At 32.5% G+C, this 16,541-nt stretch overlaps 1 protein-coding gene across 17 annotated transcripts in view; it reads right to left on the bottom strand.

Annotated features, from left to right (window-relative positions):
• The window catches only part of SOX5 (SRY-box transcription factor 5), a 1,011,218-nt gene that overhangs the window by 56,545 nt on the left and 938,132 nt on the right, over nt 1-16,541 (bottom strand). For all 17 annotated transcript variants that reach the window (XM_032284295.1, XM_032284302.1, XM_032284196.1 and 14 more), the window contains one exon: nt 13,658-13,804. In XM_032284295.1, coding sequence (XP_032140186.1) covers nt 13,658-13,804 — 147 coding nt within the window. The remainder of the gene's footprint in view (nt 1-13,657; nt 13,805-16,541) is intronic.

The raw sequence follows: 16,541 nt of genomic DNA, 5'->3' as shown, positions 1-16,541 counted from the left end.
AATTTCAAGATACCTAAAAAAGCCAATTTCACAATCAGAGCCAGGGCAAAAAGAGGTAAATGGTGAATGCTTTATTCAAAGCATAGCAAGGGCTGGTAAGTAAGGCATGGTTCACTATAGATAATATCTCTCCAGTGATCAATTTATCTCCAGGCTCTTATTTCCTAAATCCAGCGTATTTCACATAGACTGACAGGTTAAATAAGAACAAATCTTACTTTTAAATTTCATAATCTTTTTATATAAATAATATTGTTCCATTTTTCTTAGGTACAATCTTACTCTACTCATACTGTATTATCTTCCAATGATCCAAGTCATTGACCTTCGATTATTTATTCTTCTAAAAGAAGTAAAGCATTATTTACATGCCAAGAATTGTGCTTGGTGCTAAGGATGATTAAGCTATAATCCCTACCCTCATGGGTCTCAGCATCATGCAAAGGAAGACAAGTACAATGAAGTATTATTAGGGTGCTTTGATACTATTAAAGGAGTATGTGTTTGGGCAGTGGGATGACATACGATGTAATAGCCAATTCTATATAGAATTCTATATAGAAATGATGGTTTAGATGGATACTATATTACTAGTAGTGCTAAAAAAGAAAAGTGAAATGAACAGGTCAGAAGCAACCCAGAGAGGTCTAGTGTCACAACATAGGCAAAAAGAAGTGAAATGGCATGATACATGAGAAAGTGATTTCGTTTGAGGTATACATTTCTGGAAGTGGGAGAAAGGCAGAAGCATTTAGTTTATCAGGCTTGTGAGGCAGGTGGGGCTAGATTGCAGAATGCCATGGTAAAGAGGTTAGACTTCATTTGTTAGACACTTGTACCTTTACATTTTCATTCTTCTTAAATTCACTCACAAAGTTCTACAGATGTATTATAATCAACCTTATTTCCTTCTCAAAAATTCAGATAAAATCCAATCTTTTATTCATTTATACCTATGTGTCTCTGTACAGGCTGTTTCCATTTTGCTTCTGAAACCTTCTAAATGTCACATCTTTTGGAACCCTTTTCCTTATTCTCCTATTTCTCCCCAGGTTATGTTACACACTTTCTTCCTGACCTTCATATTATCCTTTGAATAGCACTTAGCATACAGTATTTTAATTGTTGGCTTACTTGTTTTCCCCCATTACATCGTCCAGTGTGTTAATTGTTGTTGTTTTTTTTTAACTCTGCAAGTGTCCAGCATATTAGAGGTGCTCAAAAGGTTTACTGAAGAATTCTCAATAGAAGTTGTTTTGACAACCTCTAAAACTAATTCTAGAAGCCTCATCTATGAATAACAGTCATTACAGGATTTTTAAAATTTATATAAACATATTGCTTTGTTTCAAGCAAAATTTAAAGTCTCTTGCTTGGAACAGATCAACAACATGTCTCTTTCCAAAGGAAAACATTCTCATCTCTCCTTCTTTACCCAATAGGAGATAACTCATTTATGACAAGTTACATTTTATTAACTCTGTATTCTAAGTGGATCTCTTTTTTTTTTTTTTTTTTGAGACTGAGTTTCACTCTCGTTGCCCAGGCTGGAATGTAGTGGCGCCATCTCAGCTCACTGCAACCTCTGTCTTTCAGTTTCAAGCGATTCTCCTGCCTCAGCCTCCTGAGTCACTGGGATTACAGATGCCTGCCACCAGCCCGGCTAATTTTTGTATTTTTAGTAGAGATGGGGTTTCACCATGTTGGCCAGGCTAGTCTTGAACTCCTGACCTTGTGATCTGCCTGCCTTGGCCTCCCAAAGTGCTAGGATTACAGGCGTGAGCCACTGTGCCTGGTCTGAAAGATATTTTTTAAAAAATCTTAATTATTTCTTTTTGTCTTATTAAATTCTCAATTTCTTACTTTATATGCCCAAATTCTAAAAAATATAGTCATACAAAGGTTCAAAAGTTCACCTTAACAATAGCTACAAAACATATTACTGCAGTTAAAAGAACTTTATACAGACACATTCTCTTAGATTGTGTTGTATTAATAAGTATAATTTTGCAAAGATTGAAACAGTGAAAACCTTATTACAAACTGTGATAACTAGGGTTCAATTCATATTAGGATTGAGTTATTATAACATAAACATTAATCAAGTCTACATTTGTTAAGAGCCCATAGGGGCCAGCTATTTAAAATTCAGTAGATAGAGGATATGTTTCTAATGCGATCCGTCCTATAGAATGGATATCTCCTTCACTTGTTTTGTGGTCACTCCATAAATTAAAGTCCCAAATAGAACAAATCAGAATTCTAGTTCAGGGTGACTTAATGAATGCTAATAGAAAAAGATAAGCAAAACCAAAACAAACACAAAGTACCTATAGGTTCTCTTAGAATAGGACCAGAATCATCATTTTTTGGATAAATGACAGCACTATTTGCATGAAAACTGGCTCTAAAAATTCCATCATTTGACCCAAAATTCTTGTCTTGCCCTGTATTCATGTAGGGTTGACCTGAATATTGAGCTCCCACTGACTTAAAATGAAACTTTGATCCTCAGAAGAGTTGCATAGAGAAGTACAGAAAACACAAATCTGTACTTATTTAAGGACATTCCTGTTGCTGTCATAATGCTTCTTAAAGCATACTTCACAACAGTATCCTTTTTCTTATGTTATTTTAAGTGCTACTGGAAATACCACAAGAGAAGAATTTTTGTAGTATTTCATCCTATTTCTGGCCTCTATTTATGAAATAGCTACACTGCCAAAAGTCATCAAAATTTCACAACAAATCATAACAGCTCAAATTATATAATAAAGTAGAAAAAATAAGATTCCTTGCTTCTTTAAAGATCCAATTTAAATGTAAGCCTCCCACAGAATCCCAATACTGGCAATTGGCCTTGCAAAGCACTACAACAGAGCTTTAATAAAATATAATTGTGGTTTCATGAAAATGTGAGGTTCTTAGCAATATTCAATAATTCTGAACCATTGAGAATGCATGTCTCAAATTTAATATTTATAAGCTGAAGATTTCATTGAACAAAATTCTTATTTCAATATAGACAAAATTCCAAATGTATATTCAATTTAAATAAAATATATAAAATTATTTTGTTTCCTAAAAAAATAGTTATTCTAAATTTCAAATAGGTAGTCCATGTTTCCTATGTTCTCCAACTTTACAATACATAAGACAAGGAAAGCATGCCTACAAATTCCTTTGATAGTATTACACAGATGCTAAACAATTTAGTTAATGTAAATCATACCACTGCATCTGTTGAAGACTTTTTTCCCTTCATTTAATACTAATCAAGTCATACAATTTCTGGTCTTTGTTTTAAAAACCATAAGTAAGAATGACTGTATTCTTCAGTTGATTATTAGCAGTAATGAGAATCTATATGAATATTGATGGAGAATCTCATTTTCTTATAATATTTTGGATAGGGTCTGGATTAAAATAATCTCTATTGCTCCTTACATTAACTTTGTGCAGTTAATGCCACTTCCATATTGTATACACGTAAGAGAATATGAAAACAGGTAAAACTAAAAGGAATATCGCTTTATGAAATATAATGGAATAAAACTGATGAATTAGATCTTTGCAATATAAACTCATCAATCTCACTAATATGAATTGAAAATTAAGTGCTTTGAGCAAGTACATGTCTAAATAAATGATATAATGATTTTTCTTTTTAACCAAGAAAATAACATCATCTAAATAAATTTTATAAAATCTTTACAGGAGTTTTCGTTTTTTTTTTTTTTTTTTAAAGCAACCTTCAGAGCTACTGGAAGTCAATGGTGTTTTTGTTAAGCAGGTAGCATTGCATGTTTGTATGACAGGAGGTATGACTCTTAAAAAGCATATACTAACTGGAAAGAGGTAGGGACAAAGGAAGAGAGGAAAGTAGAGAAAGAGAAAGGGAAGTGGGATTAAAAAAATGTATGAAAGCAAAAATCATACTAATCAGAAATTTGGGTGTTTTTTCTTATGTGACTTATTTACCTACTTAAAAGACATTCAGTAAAACAAGAGTTCCAAAACTCTTATGAGCACTAGTTATGTAGCAATTAATAGTTTTTTAAGGTGACTTTTTTAAGACCAATACTCATGTAATAGTGTTAGTGCCAAAAAGTTGATCTTGTAATTTGCTTCACATTGGTGGTGACAGGTATTATCAACTGTGTTTTCCTGTAATGCCAGTGAAAAACCTCTAGTGAAACAAATCTAGAAAAAAAAAAAGAAAACGGGAAATATTCTGGATTGAATCTACACTCCTCGTCTGTACTTGTGGCTTTTCTTAAACTATATCTGATTGTCTCTATCTACATTCTTCTTCATATCCCTCACTTTATACACTGTGCTATGTGAGCAGATATATTTGTCTACCCTGTTCATCACTATCCTCAGGTCCTAGGACTCCAACACCTCACCGGCAATTAACAAATATTTGTGGAATTGTGTCTCTCTAACAGTAATACCCAGGATATGTCATTAGGGCTCAAATTCCATCATGTTTCTAAGGGAGTGTTGTAGAAGTGCTTAAAATATTAATTAATTGACACAGGAGTTAAAAGAAAAAAAATTCCTTTGCTACAAAGACATAACATCCTAACAGAAAGACAATGAGTACATAATAACAACAGCTTGATAAGTAGTGTGACAGATAGAAAATATATCGTTTCTCTTTAAAAGTGAATGCATTTAGAATATAATTCAAAGCCCTGAACATGAAAAAATCCTATAGGATCTGGTCTTTCTCATTTCTCAACATCACTCCTTATCATTCTCCTTCACATTCACTGCACTTCAGCTACCCCAGCCTTTCTCTAAACCTTCATCAACCTCATTCACATACTAGAGTATTTGCAATTACTTTCCCTCCTGTTTGGAATATCCTTTCCTTAGACTTTTACAGGTGTCTTCTTTTTCATGATTTCAGAGAGGGCTTTCCTTAAAACTTTCAAGAAGATTCCCTTTCTTGTCCCCAGCACACTACCTTTGACCATGTTTTATTTTCTTCCTAGCACTTACCATGTACAAAATTATCTATTTGTTTAATTGCTCATAGTTTGCTTCTCCCCATTACACTGTAAAATTGTAAGAGAACTACTGTTTTGTTTACAGCTGTAGTTCTACTAGCTTGATCTAAACTGGATACATAATAGAAATAATATTTGAATCAGTGAATGGTAGATGTAAACACAGGGTACTATAGAACACTATAAAAGGGACAGTCCTTTTAAGAACAACAACAAAAAAAAAGAGCAGAGCTAGGAAATACAAACCAACTCTGTATGATATTGTTTGGGGTCCTGATTAAACCACACATGAAATCAGAAGAACTTTAAAAAAGTGGCCAAATGTACTTCCATTTTCTATCACTTGCAACTGAAAGAGAACTGACTAATATAATTGCTATTCAGTGAAACCACAAGAAAAAGTCCTGGAAAGATGCTTTCAGGTCTCTTTAAATGAGAACATTATGATATTAAGACTTATTCTGAAATACTACCTGTTGGGTAAAATGTACACTATTTGGGTTATGAGTATGCTAAAAGCCTAGATTTTATCACTAAGCAATATATCCCTGTAACACAACTGTACTTGTACTCCTATATTCATAAAAATGAAGAAAATAACAAAAAATACAATGCCTGATGTCTGAATGTCTGAATAAGACAATGCCATCTCATTTACTGGTGGGCTCCTTGACATTGTGAGATTCTAGACAGAAGCAAAATGACCTTGTGACTGGGTTATTATGTCTTGGACTGATACCTTTCAGGGTATCAGTCCAAATACCTTTTAGGGTTCCTTCTGACTTAAACTTTCATGCCTCTATAAATAAAATATCTTATACATTTTATTAAATAAATACAACTGTTGAGTACTTTGGATTTTTAACTTGTCTTCAGTTTAGAATGTTACGTATCTATTTTCCAACCCTCACATCAACCTCTGTTTAGTTAGTATAATGTTTTCTTTCTGCTCTCCATTTTGTACTGTTTAAAAATTCTAATAGTATTCTTTGTTCTCTCTAGTGGAAAATATAGATAAAATTGATTGAATAATTTTGCATATATACTATTTCCCATCAATCTAAATAAGACATCAGTAATTGTTGTCATTTTACAAACAAATTTATACTTTGAGGCATCTCTGTAAGAGAGGATCACGAAAATTCTTATTTTATAAGTAAGTAAGAATGTGTAAGCAGCATATATTTAATAAAGAGAGAGGACCAACTCTGACATTAAGAATAGTCCTCCTTAGTTTCACATATCAAGTCTTAATTCAAACAGTTCCAGTATAGGTGACAGCTAAAGTGATAAAAAGGAGTTGATTATCGACAGCTCCAAAGGAGGCAATGATCAATAATGTAGCAGAGAAAACAAAATACTTCAACTATTTTAAAGTATGCTTTAGGAAGTCAAAATTATAAATGATTCCCAACAAAAGAGAGTAACTACAGAAATGTACTTTTGCTTCTTCAGTCTAACATAATAATGACTTAGCATTTCAGCTATGATATTGATTGAGATTTTATTAGATACCCATATATCTAAAGTAGGGAAATAAAAATAGAACAATAGATGTCTTATCTAGACAAGTAAATAAAAACAGAACAATAGATGTCTTATCTAGACATCTACTGTTCTGTTTTATTTCCCAACTTTAACCGCCTGCTATTTTTGATCACAATGCTTCAAACACACAGATTTTTAGACAGTGAAATCTACTTTAGGTTGCGCCTATTTTAGAGTGCAAGTTTCCCTTAAAAAAGATGATTCTGTGGGTCTCCCTGAATCTGCACATGCTCCACATCCTCTTCTTTCCCCGTGGTTTGCATTATTAAAAAGCTTTGACATGGCTCATCATGCTGTGTGCATGAGACAGGTTCCTGTCAAAACAAAATCAGTATACTGGAATACACAGCCCAGGCTGGTAGGATTCAAAGGACATTACCTAAATCATTCTGCATATTTTGCTTTTTTGTTTAATGCTGAGATTACAACTAGGCTCTTTTATAATTTTTATTGCTTTCATGGTAAAAATGTGACCAACCCCCAACTTTCTGCGTCATAAGAATATATCGCCTAATGACCTATTTGGACATTTAATACCACAGAGCTCAGAAAAGCCTCTGTTTAAGTACCTAGCTGTTTGAGATTTCCATCAACTGAATAAAGATGAAAAGGAAAGGAGGAGGCTCATCACAGGGGTCCTGTTGACAACATTTCACTTAACTTATTTCCATTTAGCAACACAGAACCACGAAAAGAAAACTATTTTATTTAAAATGACAGGGTGACTATGTTATATCCACTGTAAATATGTCCCACCCAGGAAGTGATTATAATGATAATGGACTGCATTTGCAGTTTAACTCTACAGGGTGATTCTTCTTATACAAATTCACCTCTTGAGTATATGACACATCCATATCACATCTCAAAGGCTAACAAAATAGTTATTTCACAGACACTGAAATAAATGGGAGAGGGGAGTTTTAACAGATATTTAACAAGGCATACATAGAAATTTATTGAAATTCTAGCATTTAAATGATATGCCAGATACTGTTAAGAATAGAAATCGTCAATTTAAATGTGGTTATAATTAGCTGAGGCTAATACCTACCCATTTCCATCTTGAACTTGTGGGAGAAATGAAATCTGCAAAAGTACCAGACTCAACAGTTTCAGGATGGATCAGTGATGTGATGCTGATACACAGAAATAAATGGCAGCTCCTCTTTTATTAATACTACTTCAGCACTATCAATTACTTAGAAATACTACATTCACAGACCAGCTTTAGTCCTGTGTCGTAAGTCATGATTGAGCTTTTAACCTGAAAAGCTCTCAGAAAGTCAAATAGCAGTATTCTGAAACTTTTACATATTGGAAATAAGACCTTTAAAAACTACTACTCAAAATTGCTCATGGTCAGATGAAATGTAAAAAATATTAAATGAGGTTATAGTTGTGTTGAGCAGTGCTTTTTGAACTTTTCACCATGGAAATATTCCTGTGGAGGCCCTAGCACTTCCTAGTCCATTTCAAACACATGAAGTCTCTTTGTTGTCTTGTGCTTTATCTTTAACAGATGATTTTTGTCACAATATTAAAAATAATGTTTCTATACTTTGTGTTAGTGGTAGGTAGACTTGGTTGTGATTATGCTGTATTTGCGCTTTTGTATGCTGCCTTTTTCCCCACTTGGCGTTATAAAACACTGTCTCAAATTACCAAAAATGCTTTCATTTCCCAAATCTCCTGTGAGAACTAATCCTCAATCAAGATGAATCTTGATTATCCTCTGATTTCTCATACTACTAGCACATTGCTAAGTAATCTTGTGTGTATGTGTACCACAAATTGTGACTCATAGTGTTAAACTACAAAATTCTACCCTGCAGATCAGTGTGTATTGATATAATGTTTACTTGATAGCCTGAAACTATGTGATTGGTACCATTTCAGCAAAAAAGAGGTTGCCTAATAGGAGTCATCGGCACTGCTGATATTACTAACACCAACACATGGTACCATGTCGGGCAAAATCTTTACTATGCCTTTGAAAGAGGATCAGGTAACAATAAAGTTCCAGTTCTTGTTTCTGAATTTGAAGCAATATTATAAGGATACCGAAGCTCAAAGAATCTGATTGTGTCTGGTCAGCTGGGTAGGGCCATTTCCGGCTTGCCGGAGAAACATTTCTTTTCCTTGTCATACTCCCAGGTGCTACTGCTGAGCAAATGGGAACATCACCGCCAGAAGTACTCGAAAAGAACAAAAAATTGATTCGGACAATCTGTGTGCTCTTGCCATTGATAGAAATACAATTGTGACTTAGGGTATGACTAGGGTCACAGCAAGGTTAAAAGAAAAGCACCCAGGAATTCTCTCTTGTCATCGGCTTTTTAAACTGACTGTTCTTGGCTGCTGCAGGCAATATGTAAGTTTCTGTCAAATACCAAGGGAGGTTTAATAGTAATTACAAGTTGCTCTTAGGATTTTCCAAGCGGTAGCTACTTTTACAATGGCAGAACACTTGAAATGTGAAGTTCGGATGTTTAGCACACCTGTAGCACTTGAGGACTTCTTGATAACATAGAATTATAAGCCTATTCATAACTAATAATTATATAAGCTGTGTATAAAACTGAGTCTAAATACTCTTCCTCCTAAAGGAACTGTCTGAAGCCTGATACTGATTCCATTAAATTGAAAAGAAATTATTTATTTTTAGAAAACAAATGTATCAAAAGATCAATTACTATCACAAAGCAAAGGTCATCCAATTCATTTAAATAAATATGTGGTGCAAAAATGACAATCACTGAATACATTGCACATTGGTTCATTCTGTAGCAGAAAGCTGAACTATAAACAAATGAATTAAAACATTTGTTAAGGCTATAAGCAGATTCAAAGCTTCAAAGCAATGTTATAGTATATGTGATTCAAAAGCCAATACTGTTTAACAATACCTGAATTAAATAATTTTCTTTAAAGTAAAAAGGTAGAATTATTTTTATAATTTTGATTAAACTAGGATCTCCTGTCACAAAGTTCAAGGTTTTATACTTTCACTCAGACTTATTTACCAACATTTAGCCATGAACTTAGCTGTTAGGACACACATGAGCGAGAATATTATCTGTGAAGAGCTAAATATATTCGCTTTTGTGGGTCAATGAAAAAAATAGCTCTGGAGTAAGATCCAAAGGGGAACAAATTAAATAATTGCTAAAGAGACAAGTGTACAAGTATTTAGAAATATTTTATTTTAACAGCTGAGAAAATTTTAAAAATCTGTCATTGCTCTTAATTCTGTATCATCCAGTCTTTGGCAAAATAGACCATGGGGGAAAATATATATATATATATATTTGGCTTGTGACTAATAAAACCAAGGCATTGAGAAAAGAAAGAGTAACTCATGACAACATGCCAGGCATTAATGCAAACAGTTCACAAACAGTAAGTTCAAGGACCTGTAACTCAAGAAGCAACACTATGCATGTTCTTGAATGCAGACTTTGAACAGACCAGATTTCTTTTCGTGTTTTCGCATTTATAGAACATGATTCCACTGTGCCGTTTTCAGAGGTTCACTGTGAGTCCTCTAAAGGTTTCTTTATCATTTAATATTATAAATAATTATGCTCCTGGGCGGCAGTTCAAAGCCCAGTACAGCACTCGTACAACACCACAGGCAGGTCAGGTGACCTTTCTCCAATTCTCCTCTCTCTGGTGCTGAGGACAGACAAAGTGATATGTCTGTCATACGCCATTACCATTAGAACAGAATCTTGTTCTTTTATTACAACTGAACTCTGCCAGATTTCTCAGCAGGAATGCTAAGTGAAATCAATGTCTTGGATTTCCAGGCTGAGCTTGGAGGTCACAGCCACTCTATCATTTCTCAGCATTATCCTTTCTCTCTCGCACACACACTCCCCAAGCCTCCAACTGGCACACAGCAGATTGAAAACAGCATGCATCAGAGGACTCATGCTGTACAATTTTACAGTCTTTTGGAGCCCCCTCCTTTTGATTCCCCCCTTCCATTTTTTTGCAAATTGCAAATAAGTTTTGTTTGTGTCCTTCTCTAGAGTTCTGAGTCAAAGGCAAAGGCATGCCCAGGAAGAAGGGCAGGCAATACAACTCAGAGAACATGGTTAATTTTTGACAGCTATTAATAAGATCATTATCCTCACATCATCACCTGGATATGACTTATGATTCCATTGTTCCAAACAGCAAATGTACTTTTAACTTAAGCCATCAATTTGGTTTATGCCAGGTAGGTATGTAGACAAAACAAAATGCTTTAATAAAATAATTCTATTTTATGGTAAGATAGACGTGAAAATATGCCAATAAAACACACAGAAAATACCCCCAAGACATTAATAATTGATTGCTTAAAAACATAAATATGATAATAAATGATAGCTATTACACATGAATAAAATAGCTTTGTGAAGTCAAAATGTTTATTATGCTATGTATAAATGTCAATTCCAAGCTACAAGAAAGTAAATTCATGTATTGTAATGGGTTATCTTTATTTACTGTAGGTTGTATTTTTTTGGCCATGTTCTTCATTAAAATGACAACAGTATTACTTATTGGTGTGGCTATTTTTAACCCACTACATTTTACTGCTGAGCTAAAACACAAACACATTTAAGAAACCTTTTCTGATAGTTAGAGTAGTTGTGGACAGTATGCTAGAGGGCACTGAGCATAGAAAGGGCATATTTTTATGAAATCGTTGTTATTTGAAAAGAGGCACTTTGTTCTTAGTTAAACCTTTGTGTATTTTACAATAATTATGGATGGACAGAAGTACAACACCCACTGTTTTCTTAAACTTTATAAGATAGAAAATTCATAAAGGCTCATTTTCAAAAAGTAATTGAATTTCAAAGAAGAACTATAAATATATTTTTAAATAGTGTATAATCATGGCTATAGAAATACAATCTACTTTTTCACTTGTATTAAATAAACAGAGGTATATAAAACCATCGGATGTGGCAGATTTCTGACAGTACTAAAATAATCATTCTCTTTTGAACAAAGTCTATAAGGCTCTATGAATGTATAGAACTTTATAGCTCATAAAGCAGTTTCTTAATCTTAGCGAAGCAAACCTTCAGTTACCTTAGCATTTTCCCTGGTTTCCTAATAAAAAATCATTGTAGCAACTGCTCAATAAACAGTTGAATGGATAAATGACTGAATGGACAAATGAATAGATGCATAAATGAATGAGGCTGGCTGACATCAAAACCTTCATGATGATTTTTATAAGTAAACTGGTGAGAAGGTATCAATGACAAAAAGTGATTGTAGGTGGAAGAAAAAAATCTATCAGCCATTTAAAAGTGAGCTACATATCCTAAAATCATAAAGTGAAATGTCCTGATGTAAAGCCTCATTATGAAACATGATGTGAAATTACATCAATAAATCAAGGAAAAAACCAGAGAATAATATCTCACAGATGTATCTGTGTGTAACAATTGACTATGTTGCTACAGCTATTTATTTTATCGAAACTACTTTTTTAAATAGGTAATATAGTAAAACTTCTGGTCCACAGAAACACTAAAATTATCACTGCTTTAAAATTAAATTTATTTCATAAATGTTAAAATTATTAGCAAGTTTTAAAAACTTATGCTGTTGTGATTATAAAGAAGAGCAGACCAGACCCTAGATATACATTAAGCACAGAAGATGCATGGTCCAATAAACAGCTGAAATAGATCTTCAAAGTGGCATATGTATACTCCTATTGTCAATGTAGTATATATAATAATTTTCATTATATATTTCTACATACTATTGGAAAATCATGGTCTAAGGTTCTTGTCCAGGTTAAGTTATAGTCCCCAAAATATTTTTATTTTAATAATATGGAAAAGGACTGGGGAGTTCTAGGAAGATGGAGGCTGGAGTGCCCTTTTCCAAATGATTGATTGATCCTTTCTGCTTACTGATTCACTCTCTGGAACATACAATAACTCCGAAAGACATCCTGACAGAGCCATCAGAGTACTAGAGAAAGATTTTTTTAGGATTCTTGTATTTTTCTCTTTTAGTATTTTCTAATCCTTTTCTCTGCGTATTTCAACGATTTTGACTATTCTTACCCTGTTATGCTTTAGACATTTCAACATGGCATTCATGGGATGGCGAACAGAAGCAATTTTCTAGGTAATTCAGAAAAAAAAGTATTTTGCAGGTAAACTACCTGTGTCAGCTTTCTATTCAACATTTTCTAATAGAATCAAAATATTTTGTGGTTATTTCCCTAAGTATTCTCAGGGAATGTTGCTTTATGATCACTCTCTTCTCACTTCTTGCATGGAAAGCTTAATATATTTATACAATATCATTTAAGCAAGATCTTAATATAAATATAAACTTAAAATCATGTTTTCTCTCCTTTTAGGCCAAGAAACATACAATATTTGACTTTTCCGTGATCCTTTTCCATGTGTTCTAATGTTTTCTTAGCTTCAAAAACAAAACTACTTCTAAATCGCCTTACTTCTGACACTACTATTATCTTCATTTCCTTACATGATAATTTCACTGGGAGGGTGATTTATCTAAAATTATATCTATACTGTACCACATTATAACAGTCATGGATATATTTAAAACACTTTCTGTAGGTCCTAATTCGACTTATTTTTAAGGTCTATTTCAGTTGTCCCTTCTCTGGCAAACTCCTGCTGGAATCTCTCACTGAAGATAATCTCTGCCACCCAATATAACTTCTAATGTACTTTATCTGTAACTTTTTATAAAATTTATTTTGTATCATAGAATATGGTTATTTGGCTATTTTTATAAATATCTACATAATCAGACTGTAAGCTCCTTGCATACAAGATACCCATATGATAATCTTTTTTATCTTTCACATTTTCTACTATAGTTATCAATACATGCATATTGAATAAGGGAATAAATGATTAAATGTATGCAGATAGGTTTACATGCACACCTGTTGCCCTTACTTGATTCTTACTTCCTTATACACCCAGAGTTTAACCAAGCTGCTGGCATATAATAGACATTTAATAAATACCATTGAATGAAAAATAAAACGAAGTGGCAAGACAACGGCTTCTTCAAAAGGGTACCTTGCTTTTGGGTGGTGGGCTGTTTGTGCTCTTGTCTGTGTGAATGCTGGTAGGAGATACAGCAGCACCAAGGTTGCCTTGGGGTATGCCTGGCAGCTTCCCTCCTGGAGATACCTGCATTGCAGCTAGCTGGGCAGCATATAACTGCTACAAAAGAAAAAAAGAGAGAGAGAGGGAGAAAGAACACTATGAATAATAAAATAAACGCACCTTTCAGAAAGTACATATATTCAGATGTGGTATTTTTCCTATGGGCAATTTGTTTAGTGCACTGGAATATTTAAAGCAAGAAACTGTCACCTCAGCTTTCATTACTTTTTAGGGGAGAAATGACAGATACCACATATAAGTGATCTCATCTTCAGTATGTCCAGGGACTCAAAGCAAATAACAGCCATCCATATTTACTTTATTCCAATGTCTATGGAAGGCAAGCATAACACATTATCTAGTTAAGAGCTTTTTATATTCTATTTTAAATTTACATAGTGTGTTAGAAAAGGATGCTTCATATACACAGTAATTTTCTTACTGTCTATATTCGTTCAAGCCCTGTATGCCTCTTTCTTTGATTTCTTGAAATGGGCACCGGAAACAATTTTTCTGAGGGTTAGGTGGATAGAAATACAGAAAAGACAATGAAAGGCAATGAAAAAAAAATACTGGAAAAATATCTGGTCAGTCTAACTATATTGATAAAAATTAACTGGATGATTGCCAAAAGTTCACTTTACTTCATTATATATAAATGCAGACAAATCTCAAATTATCTTGAGGTTTAAGGTTTAAAAGAAATCTGCCTAAAACATATTCTTCCACTAAGTCATTATTTAATAGTTCTTATTAAATAAGTGATAAAAATAGTCCAAGTAATTAATAAAAGAAAAATTTTACTTTGATAATGACAGCCATATATTATCCTAAAATAAGGAAGCTGCTTTCAATTCAAATATTACATCAAGTATTTAGATTATTATTCTTTTCATCTTCCTTTTGCACTTGGTTAAAATTTTAAGTAACTACATAAGGAAATAATTATTAAATAAATATATATTTAAATTATTAAATATTTAATTATGCATTTATTATTAAATATACAAATTTTACATGCACACACACATTACAGTTTCTTATTTCTCATTTGTCTTGAGATTCCACGGATAGTGTTCACAATGCGAGCTCGAATTTCTATAAAGAAGCAAGGAAAAAACCTCCAAATAGTTATGTGGATTATCTTAATTTTTTTTTCTGAAAGAGAAATTTCAAAAGACAAAATTGCTCATGGTAAGCCACAGATCCTGATAAGCAGTGTCTCTCTATAAATAAAATAATGAATACTGAAGACAGCACATATTTACATGAAAATACATGTAAGTCTCCAGGTACTGTAACCTAAATAAAAAGACATTAAAATTATTGACAAAAACTATGGCTTATTTTTATGCAAAGTAATATAAAATATATTCCAGAGAAAAACTGAAAAACCAGAAAAATAATTTTGTATTTTTAATAATTGTCTCACAAGGTTTTTATGTGTTGGAATAATTATATCTTTCCTATCCCTGCCAATTAGAAAAAATAAAAATTATTACCTTCAATTACATAAACATTAAAAGAATAATTTACTTCAAAAATGAAGACTCGAGAGTTTATTATTTAAAGAAAAACTATCAGAATTGATCCATTTCCTCCACCTGTGTTAAAAATCTATGCGTTACGTCCTGCAATATAAAAATCACTTTTTTTCTGTCATCATTCTAAACTATTTACAAAGTCTTTAAGAAAATAACCAGTTATCCTAGGATATCACTTTACGTATTAAAACTCTGTCCAGTAGAATGCATGTACTAATAATGAATTTTAAAAATATATGTATTTTCACAAATTAACTAGAAAACTATATTACATTTTATGGATTTCATATTGTATTGTATATTGTATTCTTATCTTTAAAAATGACTTCACTGGATATTATTACTTGATGATAAAAATTCCTATTACTGATATACACTAAAAATGAGATTATTTTGTAATTAATAATGACATGGAACATTATAATATCTGTGGGTAAAGGAAATTTGAACAAAACAGTTATTCAAAATTTAATTTTGATTCTTTGAAATATTGACAAAATTATTAGTTATTTGTGTTATTTAGATATTTAAATAGCTTAACCAAGTATTCATTAGAGGTGATTTAATATTTAAATATTAGGCACCATAGACAGTCATAATTTCAAAAGAAATATAAGAATACTATTAAAAATACAGTATAAAAACTCTAAAATACTTTATTGAATTAAAGGATTTAAAGGATGGAGATGACACATATTTGGAAACAAAAGTTATACATATTCTTTCCTCATTCAAATAAATGCACTTTTACCCTTTTAAATATGGAATTAAAGTGTATCTGAGTTAAAATGTCCTAAAAGAAATGCTTTTGAGTTGAAAGGGAAGAAACATTTGTAAAGGAGATAGAGTTAAATACGCTAATATTTCTATAATAACAGTATCATATCATTTGCCTTGCTTGTATTTCTACAGAATACAGAGACTTAACGTACTTTAGGATGAGATTTTCATGAGGCTGCTATTCAGTTTGAGAATGGTTAATATTAGGGTGCTTTTCTCTTCCCCGAATTGCCCATATTTCCTTTTTCATATTTGGCTTCTATGCAAAAGGACAAATTTTAAAATTACTCTTCCCCAACTGTGATCAGTTTTCTACTATTTCTACATCATTGCATTTTCTACAAAGCATATCAAATATTCCTGGTTTACCAAGGTATTGAAGCACATTTGTTGTCATATATATGTTTTCTTAAAAGTTTCATTGTAATACAAAAGCAAAATTGACTGTTGTCCTACAGAATTTAACATAC

This window comes from Sapajus apella, unplaced genomic scaffold (genome assembly GCF_009761245.1).
Source record: "Sapajus apella isolate SASKATOON/1434 unplaced genomic scaffold, GSC_monkey_1.0 scaffold2, whole genome shotgun sequence".
Taxonomy (NCBI): domain Eukaryota; kingdom Metazoa; phylum Chordata; class Mammalia; order Primates; family Cebidae; genus Sapajus; species Sapajus apella.
Note: the sequence above shows the minus strand (reverse complement) of the source record. Positions and strands in the feature narration are given on the sequence as shown.